The following is a 16,775-nucleotide window of genomic DNA, read 5'->3' as shown; positions in this document are numbered from 1 at the left end:
GGTAAAAAAAACATGATAATCAAAAGCGATTTTTCACTCCAAAGCTGCAATTTTCTGGAATTCTTCGGCTGCTGCACAGAAAAGACTAATTTTCCAAGGATAATGACTAACAATTGATAATAAAGATCTTCATTTTGTCAGTTTGATAAAGAAAAATGACAAAAATCTGGGGGATATGATGTACAACACTCAATCTGGGTAATCAGACAACAAGGCAGCATTCCAGCTCTTCCTCTGTCCGATTTAGTGTCCGTCGTTCCCCGTCTTGCAAGCGTTGGACGCTGCGGGATGTTGTTCAGGTCTAACTGCTGACCACCAGGTCATCAGACAAAACAACATCTCATCAAAATAAGCCTTAGGGTTTGAAGCAGGGGTTTTACGGTCACATGCTCTTCCTGAAGCCAACTCCGTTTGTTAGCTATCGCACACTAATGAATACTAGAAAGTTTTTGCAGAGTTCTAGTAGAATGACCCTGAAAATTTTGATTTTGATTTGTTTTTCATAAGCGATGCTGTAAGTGCACAGGGAATCCACTCTGACACGAAGCACAAAGAAATACATGTCGGTGAATGACGGACGTTTATTTGGTCCAATTGACCTGTTCGGCCTTGTTCCGACACAATTCAGAGCTTGAAAGTTGAATGACTTGTTTACAACTTGGGGCCGATTTGAAACTTTCTCAGAATGGGCCTATAGCGCTTCTCCGAACCTCACTTTAACAGACAATTCATGCAAGGTTTCCGATAGAAAAGGGGTGCCCTGTCGCTGGAAACGTTATTTGTGGTAAAAAGAAACATGACAAAAAGCAATTTTTGACCCAAAACAGCTATTTGGTGACATTCTTCACAGTCACTCAGTCTCTCACAGAAATGACTAATTTTCTTCTAAATGACGGACAATTGACAGCAAAGGCCTTCATTTTGTCTGATTAATATGACAAGAAAAATAAGAAAAATCTGGGGGATACAATATCGATGAACAACACTGGGTTATTTAACAACAATGCAGCACTAATACCAAGAAGTTTCTGCAGAGTTCTAGTAAAATGACCCGGAAAATTTTGATTTTGATTTGTTTTTCATGTGCGGTGCTGTGAGAGTGCAGGGAATTCACTCGGACACGAAGCACAAAGAAATACATGTCAGTGAATGAAGGACATCAATTTGGTCCAATCGACCTGTTTGACCTCCTTCCTATTGCCTTAAAACTTTGTTCCACAGGGCTGCCTCAGAGGGGCAAGGGGTGACCCTTTTAGTTCCACAGGCCAATACGGAACCCTGGTTTAGATTGTCCGTGGCTCTGGAAGAAGTATTTTGCCTGGGCAAGGACACTGCAGAAAAGTAGCTAAACTTATTAAAAAGTGCAACTTACTAGTGGAAAGTTTGTTTATTCATACATTTTCCTGAATTGCGGCCAGAATTCAATACATTTTATGCTTGTGGTTGTTTTTAACATACTTTCAATCTTTCACTTAAAAGTCATAAACACCAAATCAATAGTGGTTTTTGCAATTGACCTTTTATTGACATTTTTTCCTCTTTTACTCTGCTTTCATCAGCATCATCTCTTTCCTTTGCTTTTTATTTTACTCTATACGTATTCAACACTGTACATTGAGCAGCATCTAGCCAATGCACATTATTGTACAAAGCAGAAACTTATCGACACATTTTCTCCCATTCCTGCAACAATTGCATCTTTACGTCTTTGCACACACAGAAACAAACTCCAAACGGGGAGTTCACTTTGCGTATAGAGAAGAAAGTTGTACCATATGGATGAAGAAAATCTAGACATGACCGCAAATACTGTGGATACTATCATCTGCCTTGTAAGTCACTGATTACCAGCAACAACCGTGATAAGTTGTGTATAGGCTCAGTCATGTTTGGGACCACATTCTTAAGAAGTAGATGATATATGCAAATTCTTTACGTTTCTGACCGCATCTGTAAGCAGCAACACCTGTAGCTGTAGTTATGAACCAGTCAGAATTGTCCTGAAGAAGGTGACAGACGGTCTCTGAAACGTCAGTGGAAACAAAAAAAAAGGGTTGTGAAGAAAGAGTCTTTTTTACCTAGCCGACGTTTTGGAGACCGTCTGTCACATTTGGGACCGCATTCTTCATACAGAAGCATCGACATCTAGCTACGGTGGCCAATTATCTCCTCTGCCGGCTAAACTCCTTCCCCAGCTTATGATACTATCTTATGCCACGCGAGATATGCTTGGAGATTAGAGTAGAACCAGTCAGTATTGTCCTGAGGTGAACAGTACAATTGGTCACCGAAACCTCAGAGGAGTAAAGCACTTTGTTGTGCACAAGCAATCTTGTTATTCCAGAATCCATATCCGTTCAGAATCATCAAGAGATGTAGTCCTCTACTTCAGACAAGCATGTACACTCATTGTCCACATACTCCAGAACAACATTCCCGCCATTGTAAACCGGCTCGGTGGCTTTGAGGAGTAAGTTCAGTTTATCAGCAATGGGAAAAACGTTTCCAGTCTCAGAGTGACACAGTCGTAATTTCTGGAAAAGACAAAAAAAATGATCCGTTTTGGTTTGGGGTTTTTGAGGACCCTTTTTGGTCTTCTGAAGGATAAAAGAATGATTTTTGACATGTCAGTAAAATTCAGAGCATCCTGCCATGGCATAACACAATGCAGCACACCCATCACTAAAATAAAGTAAAAGCCACCATGAGAACCATGCAGTTCTGTTATCACCTGCTAGGTGTCCCCACAACCACACCACTTCAAGCCAGAATTTCAGGATCACCAATGTTCTTAGCCTTCACTGGGTCCTCTTGCAAGGAAACGAACCGGAAATTTTGGCAAAAAAAATGGGTACATAATTGGCCAGGAGAGTCCACACTAAGCCTACTGGAAATGCATTTAAGTTCGCAGGGATTTACTTTCGCGGTAGCTGGAAAATGGAGTGTTCGCGGTTTTAAGTTTGCCGTAGTGCCATAGACTGCAGTCTCATACTGAAATGAAAAATGTTCACGGTGGTTTTAAGTTTGCAGTGAAGTCATCGCGAAAACAACGAACATAAAATCACCGCGAACATTTCTGCATTTACAGTATCATCCCCCAATTCAACCCCCATGATAGCAAAGCTCCACTGGCAAATCATTTTCCTTATTACCCAGCATAGTCAGTCAAGAAAATGTTTTCTCCCACCTTGGCAGTTGCAACATTGTTGTCATTCCTGAGCTTGCAGACGGAAGCTATTTTGTCCACAGTCTTGCCGACAGTCCATTGGCTGGAGAAGAACATGGCTCTACTCTTCTCAGCACCTCCCTTGGGAAGGAACACTTGCAAATATATCCTCTCTGTCTGCAAATAAAACAGTTACATCTACATAAATATGTGAGAGCAGACTGCACAGCTGAACTGTGATTGGTTAAGCCACCTAGGGCACCATGCACATGGTCAGGGCACTATGCTCCCGGCCTATACACCTTTCTCACGCGGCGGCCATGATAGATCTAAAACGAGTTCAATGTGGCAAACAAAAGGCTGTCCATCATAATTAGCAGTTCGACCAATGGTAGCCTGCCAATTAGGAAATCGACCAATAAGTGAACGGCTGCAAATTCGTTAAAAATTTGCATTATTATGTTTTTATTTTGCATCTCTTAATGGACTTTGGGGTCAGTCTACACTAAGTACTCTAAATTGCTACATTTTTCGGTGCATAACACTTCTTGTAATATTTATTATTCCATCTTATATCATGAAAATTTGTGTGGTTTGGGGGAAAACTAAATGGGACCTGATTTTAGAAATAAGTTTTGTCTGTTTGCCTCATTGACCTCTTCTTGGATCTATCATGGCCGCCGCGTGAGAAAGGTGTATAAAAGCAAGGACATGCTGTACTATGCTCATTCGAGCCCATAACACTGAGGAAGCCACACGGCATGTTTGTTGTGTGTTCCTATGCGGGGGAACATTCGGCTCCAGCGTCTTTTCTGAAGATGTGGCGTAAGAGTGAACGGTTGGCTTGAGGTTGTCCTTCTCCACATAATCTACATAAATATTACGGAAATCTTGTCACCACTTTACCATGAGCAGGTACTGTCAAGCTTATTGTGATGGTACAACTGTTTTGGCCGCAAAAGTAAAATATTATCGTCCAATCTTGATTTATATCGTGCCACAGCAAAGGACAGTGATTTTGAGTTTAGCTCACTGAAGAGCTATTCTTCCACTGGTCATGACAGAGAAGATAGATGTTATGTACAGTGCATTATATTTACAGGTTCATTGTACCAGGGAAATTCTCCTATAGCTCTTTTTGACAAGCACAATGAACAGTGGACCACGGCTTAACGTCCTGTCCTAAGGACTGCAACCCTTTCCAGTGCATGTCGGGTGAGCAACACAGCCGGGATCAATCTTACTGCTTCAGTTCCCGAGGGCGGGCTAAACCCCGGCTAGAAATTAAAGCCGGGAATGGTACATTAAAGGGTGGTTACCAAACAATTTTAAAGAATGCGGAAGGACAACCTCAAACCAACCATTCACACTTTTGCCACATCTACAGAAAAAATGCTGGAGCCGCATGTTCCCCGTATAGGAACATTATTCAAACCAGTACACAACAAACATGTTTCGCCGTGTGGTTTCCTCAGTGTTATGGGCTCGAATGAGCATAGTATAGCATGTCCTCGCTTTTATAGGCCAAGTGCATAATGCACTGACCAGGTACAAGGTGCCCTAGGTGGCGTAACCAATCACAGTTCAGCAATCACTTAGTTATTTCATAATTTCATAACCTTACCTGTGGTATGGACTTGTCCCCCTCGGCTTTCATCTTCAGTTTCATCAGTGCCACCTTAGCCGCCATCTGGGCAGACTTCGCTCCTGTTTTCTTCTTCTTCTTCTCTCCTGTGTCCTTTTTAGAATCTGAAGAAAATTTGTACATGAGTTTTGTAAAGGTGATTTTTTATGAGTCTTGCAAAGAATTTTTTTTAGCAAGTTTGCTCAGTGCAAGGTCATTGACCGCTTCTAGGCACTGAACTACACTCACTGTGGCAGCATCTCTTCTCCCTAAGTCAGAAACATTGAGCTTCAGCAAGTTCGACTAACTGACTCAAAAGGGTTACGAAACTGCTCAGGAAATTCCCTACCCCATTTATCGTGATAAATCATAATAAAAAAACAAAACCTTTAGGAAAATAGCATAGCATCAACATAGCCTCTCTAGAATGAGAGATAAAAAAGAAGAAATCAAGTTCTGCAAACAGTTCTGATAAACAATCAACATTGGGAAATTTGCATAAAATCATCCCTTCGCATACCGGCTATTTTCTGGATGAGCTCCTTGGTTTGTGTCATCCTTTCTTGAGGAGCCTGGAACTTCTCACAGCCATGGTCCTGCTGGTGCCTGTGTCTGGGGAGAAACACTTTCACTCTTACTTTCACTTTCAACAATCAACCTTCATCTGGCTCCTGTCAAGCCTATGTCACAACTCAAGTGGTTAAGGCTAGCAAAGGTGCCAACTTTGAGACTTTATTAGAAAATCCATTAGTGATATAGTACTAATCTTCCTGGACTTCATACATAGATAACATACATGTACATACAATGGCTAATATGTCAACTCACCCATTCCACTTGAGTGGTGAATTTTGATAAACAAACAAACAAGTAAACGCCGGCCAAATTAATATTAGATCGTCTAGAAGCTCGCTAAATTTCAAAATCGCTTAAGCCTCGACCATATTTTTTGCTGAAAATCTGCCCCGCCAAAAATTGAATAAAAATTCTAACTGGTAACTCTTTCTAGGGTAGGTCAGAAAAAAGGAAAAAAAAAACATTTTTTTTTACCGAGGCCTAACAAACTGGAGAGAGAATGCAGAACTTACTGTAGACAGAGGTTTTTGCTGCAGTGTTCACATATAACCGGCATGAGCTCGCTGTTGGTACAGTCTTGGTAGGTACAGGGGTAGCTCTTAGGACTGGTCACCTCAACTGTAGATCGCTGAATGTTACACTGGGAAGGAGAACAGCTTTAATGTTTAAAAATAAATTACTCATTCATTCATTTTGAGCTTTCATGGCACTTTTTTTATCCTCTCTAGCTTTTGGCTTTTCAAATTTCGGGTGACTTCACTCTCAATACTGGTAACACAGAACAGAAATACTTTGATGAATGTTAGAAAACTTAGAGAAGTTAGACAACCAAGCACTAAGATAAGCCAAATGGCTCAAGCACATTGAATATGATATTGGAAATGGTCAGATGTTTAAGGAAACATCCGTTATCTTTTGTCAATGACACTGCAGAGATCTTGTTGGAGAGCAGGCTTTATATGAATCTATGAATTGATATGCAGAGGAGATGAAGAGTCAATATTTTTAGTAGTCCAAAGAACAGCAATATGTTGTAGGAAGTTTGAAACTGAAACACATTGTAGTTAACAACACCCTCCGATTTAATTTGGGAATTCCATTATTATTTGGGAGTGACCTTCCAGAGCTCAGCAACCGTACACCCATATGGGCTGATGTCGTAAGCTGTAAGTATAAATGATGTAAGAAATATGTAGCAGCCAATAACGACCCCCTGGGGATTAATCTAAATTGGCATAACTGCACATAATTATGCATAATTATGCATAAATTTTGAGGGTTATGCATAATTATGCATAAGTTTCCAATGGTTATGCATAATTATGCATAAGGTTCCAAGAATTATGCATAATCATCAGAACCCTTATGCATAACCCTTTGAACAAGCATAGTTATGCATAACCCTTGGAACCTTATGGATAATTATGCATAACTCTTGGAACCTTATGCATAATTATGCATAACCATTGGAAACTTATGCATAATTATGCATAACCCTCAAAAGTTATGCATAATTATGCATAATTATGCATAATTATGTGCAGTTATGCCAATTTAGATTAATCCCCAGGGGGTCGTTATTGGCTGCTATGTATTGCTTACATCATTTATACTTACATCTTACGATATTAGCTTATCTAGGTGTACGGTTGCTGAGATCTGGAAGGTCACTCCCAAATAATAATGGAATTTCCAAATTAAAGCGGAGGGTGTTTAACACAAAATACATTATTGCTGCTGCTGCATATCAGTAAATGTTCCTACGAGGGATCGCTGTGTTTGTTGGATTACTCACCTCAGAACAGGAATGGCTATCCCTGGATCGATGCTCCTTGCTGAAAAAGAATTCAAGAGGTTAGATTGTAGAACAACTTCAACAAGTGCAGGGAATCCAACTGCCTAGGCAAACAAGTTGTAAAATCTGTCTGAGAGAGACTTTGGTCTTTACACTGCAATGTAATTGTCTAGTTTGTTTACCGTTTTTTCAGTTGTGTACAAGGAAACCCTGGGATGGGAGGGTGGGAGAATCGTGCGGAGTAAATCACTGCATCACTGAGAGCTAGAAGCTCCACATACAGTCACGTGGTAGCATAGGACTGAACGATCCCAGGTGTGGGGGTGCCTCTCATACAATTACAAAGGATGTCCGCCCATCCTATCACCATTCAATCAACCAACATGTTTGCATACATTGAGCAGAATCTAACAATCCTTATCACAATATCAGTTCAACCTGGCAGTTGTGAAAATATGACCTACGCATGTCAAAGGTAATGGCCCCTGAGTTGCATACTTTATACATATACATGTTGCATATACATAACAATGTCCAGTCCTGTTTTGTTTATACAGTCAAACCTGTCCAAGACGACCACCCGGGGGACCGGAAAAAAGCGGTCGATTTGGACAGGTGGTCGCTGAGAAGAGTATCGACTCAAAACATGCCCGAAGCAAAGTATAAATGGTTTCCGTTGTGTTTAATGGCAAATAGCAAGCACACTGCACGCACGCAAATAAGCGAGGTCTTTAATGTCAAATACAACACGCACACTGTAAACTGTAAATTTAACACCAAAATACGACGCAAACTGGCCGATTTCGGCACAAAATCGCGCTAGTTATCATAAAAAATCGATGAAAACCTCAATTTTGAAAATGATGCGGTCGTTATGGGTCCCAATTTGGGCCGGTCGCGGTCGCGTTGGCCAGGTGGTCGTTGAGAAAAGGTCGCTGAATGCTTATGTCAATGGGAAAATAAATCGGGACCGAGATTAAAGAAAAAGCGGTCGAAATGGCCAGGTGGCCGCTGAGAAGAGGTGGTCGCTCGGGCAGGTTTGACTGTACATACTATATAACTTAATGTCTCAGGGGCCTTTACCTTTGACACACACATGTGCAGTAGGATCTGTGAATGGCCTTATTGTAATTTGTAATGCCTTCCAGGACAGTGGACAGACTTACCAGAATATTCCTGAGCAGGCATCGCACTTGAACGGAAGAAAATCTGCAAAGATAGTGGAAATATTATCACAATGACTGATGCCCCAGTAGCTCAACTGGTAGCAGCCTCATAGTTGAGCCACTGATTCCAATTAGATGGTAACTGCAAGGAAGGTTCATCACAGTAAAACCTCCTTGGGTAATAAACTTGGAGACCCAGTTCGAATCAATCTTGGTATCCAGCCGTATTAATACTATAATTATAAATCCCGAGTCTCTTCTGTCCTCTCTGTATTTGCAGAGAGGACAGAATAGACCTGGGAGCTATAATACGGCTGGATACCAGGCTAGTTCGAACCCAGGGTTGGATGTAGCCTTTACCAGGCTCTGCGGATTGCTGGGCAGAAATTGGCAAAGATACGCGGCGCCTGGTAGAGGCTATCTATTCCTGGTTAGAGTCTTTTGGAAGAGACGTAAAATGGTGGTCCCGTGTTGGAGGAGGTGCCTTGAGCATGTGCCTCAGATTGGGTATATAGCCAAGGTAAACCATCCCATCACCCACCCCCCCCCCTGCCTCCCCCCCTCCCTCCCCCCCTCCCTCCCTCCCTCCCTCCCAATCGTAATGCCTCCCCCAAAGCTTTACAATGACTGGTGCACAAAATACGACACAATCAGCTTCACCTAGTAGTTTGCCAACACCTTTTAAAGTTCATGACATTACCCGGACTTCCTGCATTGATCGTGCTAGTGTTTGGGCAAACTTGATGTTATAGTGTCTGCACATGATCCGTCAACAACGTATTTAGCGCCTCCTTACCGAGTTGTTTACACGAACTCACGCTGCACTGTTGTCCCAAATCGGGAAGTTCCGCCATCTTTACGGCTTGTGCTGTCTGACCAACCAGAGCGCCGCATTCCCACAGGCTGCCCCGGGAACGAGATTTGAAAGGTAAAAAAAATCTTTGCAACGCCACAAAGACGGATCCAATAGTCATCAGTTTGGGTGATTTTCAGTCCTTCATTTTATCGGTCATTTTTAATTTGCGAAATTGTGTCCTAATTCATTTTAAAAACTGGACTCTGTTTAACTGACTAAATTTCAATACTAGTATTCAATTGAGTACCCATCTTGAAATGTTATTCGAAAGAGCACTTTAAGTTGTAATGTTATCATTTATAATAATATCGGGTGTATTTTGCAGCCAGTAGGTACCCAAAGTGTGGGTAATGAGGCTGTTTAACGTGGTCAAGGCACCCCCTCTAGCACGGGACCCCCATTTTACGTCCCTCCCAGAAGACGATTTCGTGGAAAGCTTCGTGAGGCTACAGCAATCCAGACGCCCTTGGTTGGTCCCCCATCCAAGTACTGTCCAGACTGCACGTTGCTTAACTTTCGAGATCGAGTGTACCAATGCGCCACGCGGCCATAGCTGTAAAAGTGGCCAAGAAACATCACTATGATGATAATTGAGGGAAAGAACCCACATGGACAACCCCGTAAGGGATGGACTGACAACATACATGTACTAAAGGGAAGATCTTCATTTCCTCAACCTACACAGTGCCGAGCTGCAGATATATGGTGAGCTACCATCAAGCCTGCACATCTGTCTGCAAGCACGTCTAACCCTCATCCTCACCCATGATATATATACATGTTTAATAGTTTTCAAACAAATACTGTTATTAATAACTTCAACTTTTCTTTGCCAGTTAGAGCACATAATGAAATATAACAAAAAGACAGTCTGAGAAGAGCATCACATTTCTTTAAAACTTTCAGTCTTTAATATTCCAGTTGCACCCACACTAAAAAATATCTAAAGACAAAACGCAAACACCTGGCCTGATATCCAGCCATGTTATAGCTTCCAAGTCTTTTCTGTCCTCCCCGCAGATTTGCGTAGACTCATTGGACCGGTCCGGAAAAACCAGACCTGAAAAAATCAGCTGGACCGTATGTTGGACCTATTAGAAAATGGAAAGGTTTTACTTGATCAGGCATTCACGCGTTTTGGCGCTTACCAGTCGAAGAAAATAACAGGAACGAAGAAGAGTAGAGTCTACAGTCATTTCTACCAAGTTCTGCCATCAATCCCAAAGAGGCTGTTAGCCTTGCAGGATTTTAGATCGCCAGTGGGAGTCGAATACTTCACCAAACAGATTTCTTTGTAGTATAGTGAAATGGACCATTGTTGTGAGTACAGTCAATTCAAAAGTTTTCACATACTGAATCAGGTCCAGGTTCAGGTCCAGACCTTGACCCGATCCTCTGGACCTGAACCGGACCTGGACCTGAATTTTCTGTACCGGTACCCACCCCTAGCGTAGAGGATAGAAGGGACTTGGGAGCTATAATAGGCTACCTGACACCGGCAAGGCAGCACCCCAAATGTGGACATTTCTCCACAGACAAAAGCAATTAGTAAATTGTATAGCCATAGTTAATAAAAGTATTTCTCTCAGGTCACCCCCCCCCCCCCCATGTCAATCTTCTAATTCACAACAAATCTCACATGGAAAACATATAACACCATGGTAAATCGGGAGGATAGAAAAATGCATTTTTCCACACAAGGACAAATTTGTACTAATTGTAGCATTCTGTGCTGTAAATTTTCTTTACCATTTTCAAAAAAATGCCTAACTGCCAAGAATAAGACCAGGAAAAATAATCTAGTCACAAGTAGTCTCCAGTAATGTTTTTTCAAAGGGTATAAATATAACCTATAAACTCCCCTAATGTTCCCCTGGAAAAGCTTGGGAATCGAAATTAACCTAAGGGCCATACCAATTCCAATTTCTTGGGTTCCCGGGATTCGCTCGCTCCTCTTTTTGGAAAATAAAAATAAAAATTACCACTCAGCAAATTTTCACCATTAATGAAACTATTCACCAACTTTCTGGTGTAGCAAATTGGCCTTTATATTATTAGCTCCTTAAAATGTGGGTATTATTATTGGAGTTATATTTTTCATTCACATGAAGAATGGGACAAACATAAAAACTGACACTACTTTTGTAATTTTTAACTAACAGGTGCAGTTACTGTACAGTAATAGTGGTTTTGTACTTTTTTCAAGCTGAAAACATTTTATTCTTTATGTTTTGGATTAGCCCTTACCTTTACCTCAACCATTTTACAATTTTTATTTCCCCATTTCGCTCCATATTTTTTATGAAAAAATCCGTGAACCAAGAACTTAAATTGTTGTGGCCTAATGGTTTAAAATTGTAGTCTCAATCCCAAACCAGTTTCTTGGTTATCACAACAGTATACCTCCAAATACAACATATATAGACTAGTACCCAGGGATTTATACAATTTTATCTTATAATTTATTTACATAATTATTTATCTATTTGTTAATCATCATATACATATGAGAAGGCAATATTATTCGTTAATAAAGCAGTATTTATAATATCTATGTTAAAATAGCTGACAACGTCTTCAAGAGCAAAAATACACATCAAATATCTTCTCATGTACATTCTTCTGTGTGCAAATACCAACTTTTATATACATGTACAAGTTAAGAAGACTTTTTGGCAAGTCTCTTATGACTAACTACTAATAATCTTCACAATTTTGGTCCCTCTTTTAATTTGTAGTTACAGAAATCAAGACTGTACATTATTATTTCCCTGTTGTGTTTGTGCATTATTTCCTTTATCTACTAGTACATTTTTGTCAACTTCTTCAGAGTTCTTCAGTGTTTCTTTCTGCTGCTGTCCATTTTCAGACGTCACTTCTTCTACACCCTGCTTTGAGTCGTCCTTATTTCTCTGTCGCAATATCGTCGGTGCCAGTGACTTGTCGTCCTTTTCGTAGTATCCATGGAAGACTCTCTCGTTTTTACAGCACAGCATGGCCTTGTACGTGTGCCAGAGAAGCATGGGGAAGCGCTGCGTGAAATACGAGACGAACTCGTCCGGAACACGGCCTAAGGCGCGTCTCACATCCAGCGGCAGATCCAAGTAGTGGTGCTTTTTGTTCCGCATGGCCCGTAGGAGGCAACGCACCGAGCCGCCTTTGTACGAGCGAAACTTCCTCAGGTCCGCCTGGAGCTCCACGCCAATACGTGACCGCCAGTCGCCCTTCACGACAGTCCTGCCGCCGAATTCCAGCTCCGTGACGATGGCTCCGTCGAGCGCTTCCTTCTCGACCCTGTCGCTCACGTCCTGGAAGAACTGCAGCTGCTTCTCCTTGCTCCAGAAGAACGGGCTCTTCAAGACGGAAGGCGCCGTCGGACGCATCGTCGGATCCTGTCGGATCATCATCTTGATCAACTCCTTTGCCACGACGCGCTGGCTCTCGTCTATTCTGGGCAGCACCGCCGGGCACGGTACCTTCCTGGTCCACATGGGGGACAGGGAAACTTCTTTCGCCTTTTCCTTCACGCACAGATCGTCCAAGCTGTACTCTCCAGACAGGATGTTGGCCTGTCGGCGTAGGGAGTCACCGAACGGATGCTTGCCCATGGTCAACACGTAGTACACCACGCATCCTGCCGAGAAGATGTCCACCGAGCAGGTCGTCCTTTTCTCGTCATCCAACATCTCCGGCGCGATCCATCCCTCCGTTCCCGCCGCGCCCGATCGGCGCGAGAACGAATGCCTTCCCTGAGCGAGCTTCTTACAGAGCCCGAAGTCCGAGATCATGGCTTTGACCTGGCCGTGGGCGTTAGGCTGCGATATCAAGACGTTGTGCGGTTTGACGTCCCTGTGAACGATGCCTAAGGAGTGGAGGTGATCTATCCCCGACACTGCCTGATACAGGAGGTCTACAGGCTCCAGACCGTGCCGCTCGAAGTCTTTATTCTGCACGTACTGTTGTAGCGTCGCGGCGCAAAGCTCCAGCGCGATGTACTTGAACTGTTTGTCGGACTCCGTGCAGAAGTACCGGATGACGTGCGGGTGTTCGTCCGACTCTCGCAGAAGGTTGACCTCCCTGTCCGCGAAGCTGAAGCACTCGGGTAGAATCCGCTTGACCGCCACGTCTCGCTTGTCGAACCGGCCCCTGTACACGATGGTGCCTTCGCAGCCGTAGCCGAGGATGTCTTCCGGCTTGAACATGATCTTTCCGACCTGGTGATAGCCCTCTTCGCTCTCCTCGTTCGGATATCCTTCCCCGAAACTTGCCGTCGACGCTTCGCTCAAGCGAGACGCACGTGACGACTGCGGCTCCCCTCGATACTGCCTCACCAGCACCATTATAACCACCAGAACGATGGCCCCGATGACGATACCGTTCACGAGTATGAGCCAGTCGGGAATGCCGGACTCGTCGTAGTCTATCAACACGTCCGGGTTGCTTCTGTTCTTCCTGCTACCGCCCTCGCGAATGGGCAGGCTGGGGTCGCCGGTGCTGTGGGGGATGTGTCGGCTGGGCTGCAGGCGAGAGTTCACCACCAGCGGAGACTCGTGATGCCCGAGCACCACGGAACCCCTTCTCTTGGTGGTGGCGCGGGCGGACTCGCTGTGCATGCCGGTACTCGGGATGGAGGTTGTCGTGGGCAGGCTCGGCGGGGGAGTCGGCCCGTCTAGCAACGGCACCTCGTTCCGTGGGGAAACCGTCACATCCTCGTCTACGAGAGACGGGATCGCGTACAAACCGTGGGCGTACTCGCCGACGAACAGCGTGGGGAGGAGCTTGGTCTCCTGGGACTTCCCCATGATGAGCTCGCCCCAGGCGGGGACCCGAACCTGACCCACGATCTGTTCCAGCGTTTCCATGGCGATGTTGGTGAACGGAACCTTCTTCATCTCATCCTTGTCCCAGGCGTACATGGCGATGACGGGGGACGTGAAGTTTGCGTCCCACAACACCTTCCCCGTGACGGAGTCGACCGTGATCATGAGACCATCAGAGCTGGAGCAGTAGTGGCGGAGCGGGTAGTCGCTGCTGTCCTTCGCGACGTGCGCAGAGTAGTCCATGTAGGTCACGTTCCACCGCAGCTCGCGAGTCTTACTGTCGAACATGGCAATGTTGTACTCCGTTCGACCTGTGGAGAGTAAGGGGAAAAATATAACAAAAATCCATTTGAGAAACTTCATCATGTTGACATGTCATCATAGTTTTTTTTCCTACCAAGGCCACACCAATTTAATTTCTTGGTTCACGGATTCGCTCGCTCCTATTTTTTGGGAAAAAAAATAAAAATTACCACTCAGCAAATTTTCCCATTAATGAAACCAGTCACCAACTATCTAGTGTAGCAAACTGGCCTTTATAATATAAGCTCCTTAAAGTGTGGGTACAGGTGCTGTTACTGTACAATAATAGTGTTTTTGTACTTTTTTCAAGTTGAAAACTTTTTTTCTTTATGTTTGGATTAGCCGTTACCTTTACCCCAACCATTTTACAATTTTTATTTTTATTTCGCCCTCTCGCTCCATATTTTTTATGAAAAAATCCGTGAACCAAGAAATTAAATTGGTGTGGCCCTGAAAGCAGGAAGATAGAATGTTACAAAAAAACAAAATTGTTTATGATACTAGTCAGGGCTTTAGCCAGCGTCCGTTTTTCCGTCAATTGACGGAAATTTGCTGCGTCTGACGGAAAAATTTTAAAACCAATCCGTCAACCTTGACGGACAAAAATCCTTGGTGGAAGCTACAGGCGGCTTGGGGACGCTGTCCACAGCCGTAAAAGCTACACACTGTTTGTTTTGCTATTATTATGATTGTTGACAATGTGTGTCGGCACCCTTTCGCATACGATAATCTCATTAAAACCCGTTTTTCAAGGTTTCAGTTCAGTCCTTCTAATTGATTTTCACGGTTTTCGCGACGATTGTAATTGGCTGACGGAAAAAATTTCGAGCTGGCTAAAGCCCTGATACTAGTACTGTACCTCACATATATTTGATGATACAAATGAATAGATGTTGTCATTAAAAAAATTCCAGGAAAATGTACCGGTATTAGGGCTGGGTATCGGTACAGAAAATTCAGGTCCAGGTCCGGTTCAGGTCCAAAGGATCAGGTCCAGGTCCGGACCTGAACCTGGACCTGTTTCAGTATGACTCATACCAATGGTCCATTTCACTAGAAAGAAATCTGTTTGGTGGTGTATTAGACTTACACTGGCGTTTTAAAATCCTACGATGCTAGCTGCACCTGTACGATTGGCTGTAAAACTTGGTAGAAATTATTATAAACTCTACTCTACTTCACTCTTGTTATTTTTTTTCACCTGCAAGCGCCAAAACGTTTGAATGCCTTATGAAATAATCTGTTAAATTTCCAATCGGTCCAACATTCGGTCCACCCAATTTTTTCAGGTCCGTTTTTTCTGGACCGGTCCAATAAGAAAAACCGGTTTTGTACCGGTACACAGTACCGATACCCAGCCCTAACCGGTATCATATGTTACCTTAAACAAAAATCTATGTTTATGTAACCTCACGAGTATTCGTCATACTCAAAACACAAAGGAAGAGATACTATCATCACAAAACAGGAAAGTTTGACAGTAACACATGTTTTTGAAACCTCATATGCGTCATAGCACAAATCTATAGATGCTATCATCCCAAAGCAAGGTTACACGAATGTAGACTAAGAGTTAATATAGATTTTTGGCACAACTCAAAAACGTAACATGACTGATTGTTACCACGTTTTGTCCTGTATCTGTTATTTAGATGTATGTTTGGTGGGCCCCCTTGGAAATCAACTATGCACTGTTGTAGGGGCTACCCATCTGTTTCAAGATGAAATAAATAAATAAAAAAAGTAACATACACTTTTTGTTTTAGACTAAAAAAAATCCCCAAAGAAATTTGGAGACCACCTTTGAATATCCACTAGAACATTTCATCCAAAATGTTCTGCCTTTTCAAAACCCATGGCATGATGCCCATAGTGAAGATTTTGTTGGGGATGTTTTTTTTCACTATCAACTTATCAAGCACTGCAGGCGCTAGCTTTCTCGAGGGGTTGACACCGTTCTGGGATAATTCAGCGGCATAACTCCCTTGCATGGCCGCCTAATTAATATACAGTAGAAGCCAGTTAATTGCACAACGGATTAATGCACACTTCTGTTAATTGCACAAAATTCCCAAATCCCAAACCGGTGCGGTCCAGCTAAGTATCTTTGCATTATTGCACCAGCCGGATAATTCCTAAAAATTCACTGGCAAATAGGCTGTGCAATTAAGCAGCTTCTACTGTACAGGGCTAGGGGGCCCGTGGAAAAACTGTAGGCACTGCACCAGGTGTTCTCTGACTTCCAGGTTACACTCTTCACTGATTCTCCTTTTTGTGTACCCCCTGATGATTTGCATGTGTGTGCATGGGCAGTCCCTGCCTAGGGGCGTGCAATTCTGTGCTCTTTCACTCCAGTAAGATAATCTCCAAGCAGATCCTACAATAGCATATATAGAATACAACACGGTGTATTCCGTATCACACTCGGTCTCAGCCCGACCGCGGGTCGGATCGCCCGACGGCGATCCA

At 43.2% G+C, this 16,775-nt stretch overlaps 2 protein-coding genes across 2 annotated transcripts in view; both read right to left on the bottom strand.

Annotated features, from left to right (window-relative positions):
• Positions 1 to 1,568: 1,568 nt before the first annotated feature.
• LOC118418334 (AN1-type zinc finger protein 1-like) lies at positions 1,569 to 9,266 on the bottom strand. Its single transcript, XM_035824209.1, has 8 exons — positions 9,124 to 9,266; positions 8,328 to 8,370; positions 7,162 to 7,201; positions 5,879 to 6,006; positions 5,311 to 5,402; positions 4,791 to 4,915; positions 3,188 to 3,343; positions 1,569 to 2,534 (listed from the first exon to the last, which is right to left on the bottom strand). The coding sequence occupies exons 1-8, from the start codon at positions 9,179 to 9,181 to the stop codon at positions 2,367 to 2,369; spliced, it is 810 nt and encodes a 269-aa protein (XP_035680102.1). The 5' UTR covers positions 9,182 to 9,266; the 3' UTR covers positions 1,569 to 2,366.
• A 2,165-nt stretch (positions 9,267 to 11,431) lies between these two features.
• Positions 11,432 to 16,775, bottom strand: part of LOC118418587 (serine/threonine-protein kinase/endoribonuclease IRE1-like) — an 8,440-nt gene continuing 3,096 nt past the window's right edge. The window contains 1 exon segment of the mRNA XM_035824580.1: positions 11,432 to 14,314. Within this exon segment, the coding sequence (XP_035680473.1) occupies positions 11,931 to 14,314 (2,384 nt within the window). The 3' untranslated portion in view covers positions 11,432 to 11,930.

The sequence above is a fragment of the Branchiostoma floridae genome, chromosome 6 (assembly GCF_000003815.2).
Source record: "Branchiostoma floridae strain S238N-H82 chromosome 6, Bfl_VNyyK, whole genome shotgun sequence".
NCBI lineage: Eukaryota > Metazoa > Chordata > Leptocardii > Amphioxiformes > Branchiostomatidae > Branchiostoma > Branchiostoma floridae.
This window is presented reverse-complemented; position numbering and strand designations above follow the sequence as displayed.

Bases quoted from the DNA above. Each gene is read 5' to 3' on its own strand.
- LOC118418334 (XM_035824209.1), bottom strand. From the start codon at position 9,181: ATGGCGGAACTTCCCGATTTGGGACAACAGTGCAGCGTGAGTTCGTGT. The intron at 7,202-8,327 runs GTAAGTCTGTCC...ATTCTTTTTCAG, and splicing joins GCCTGCTCAGGAATATTCTG to CAAGGAGCATCGATCCAGGG. The intron at 5,403-5,878 runs GTAAGTTCTGCA...GTTTCTCCCCAG, and splicing joins AGCAAAAACCTCTGTCTACA to ACACAGGCACCAGCAGGACC.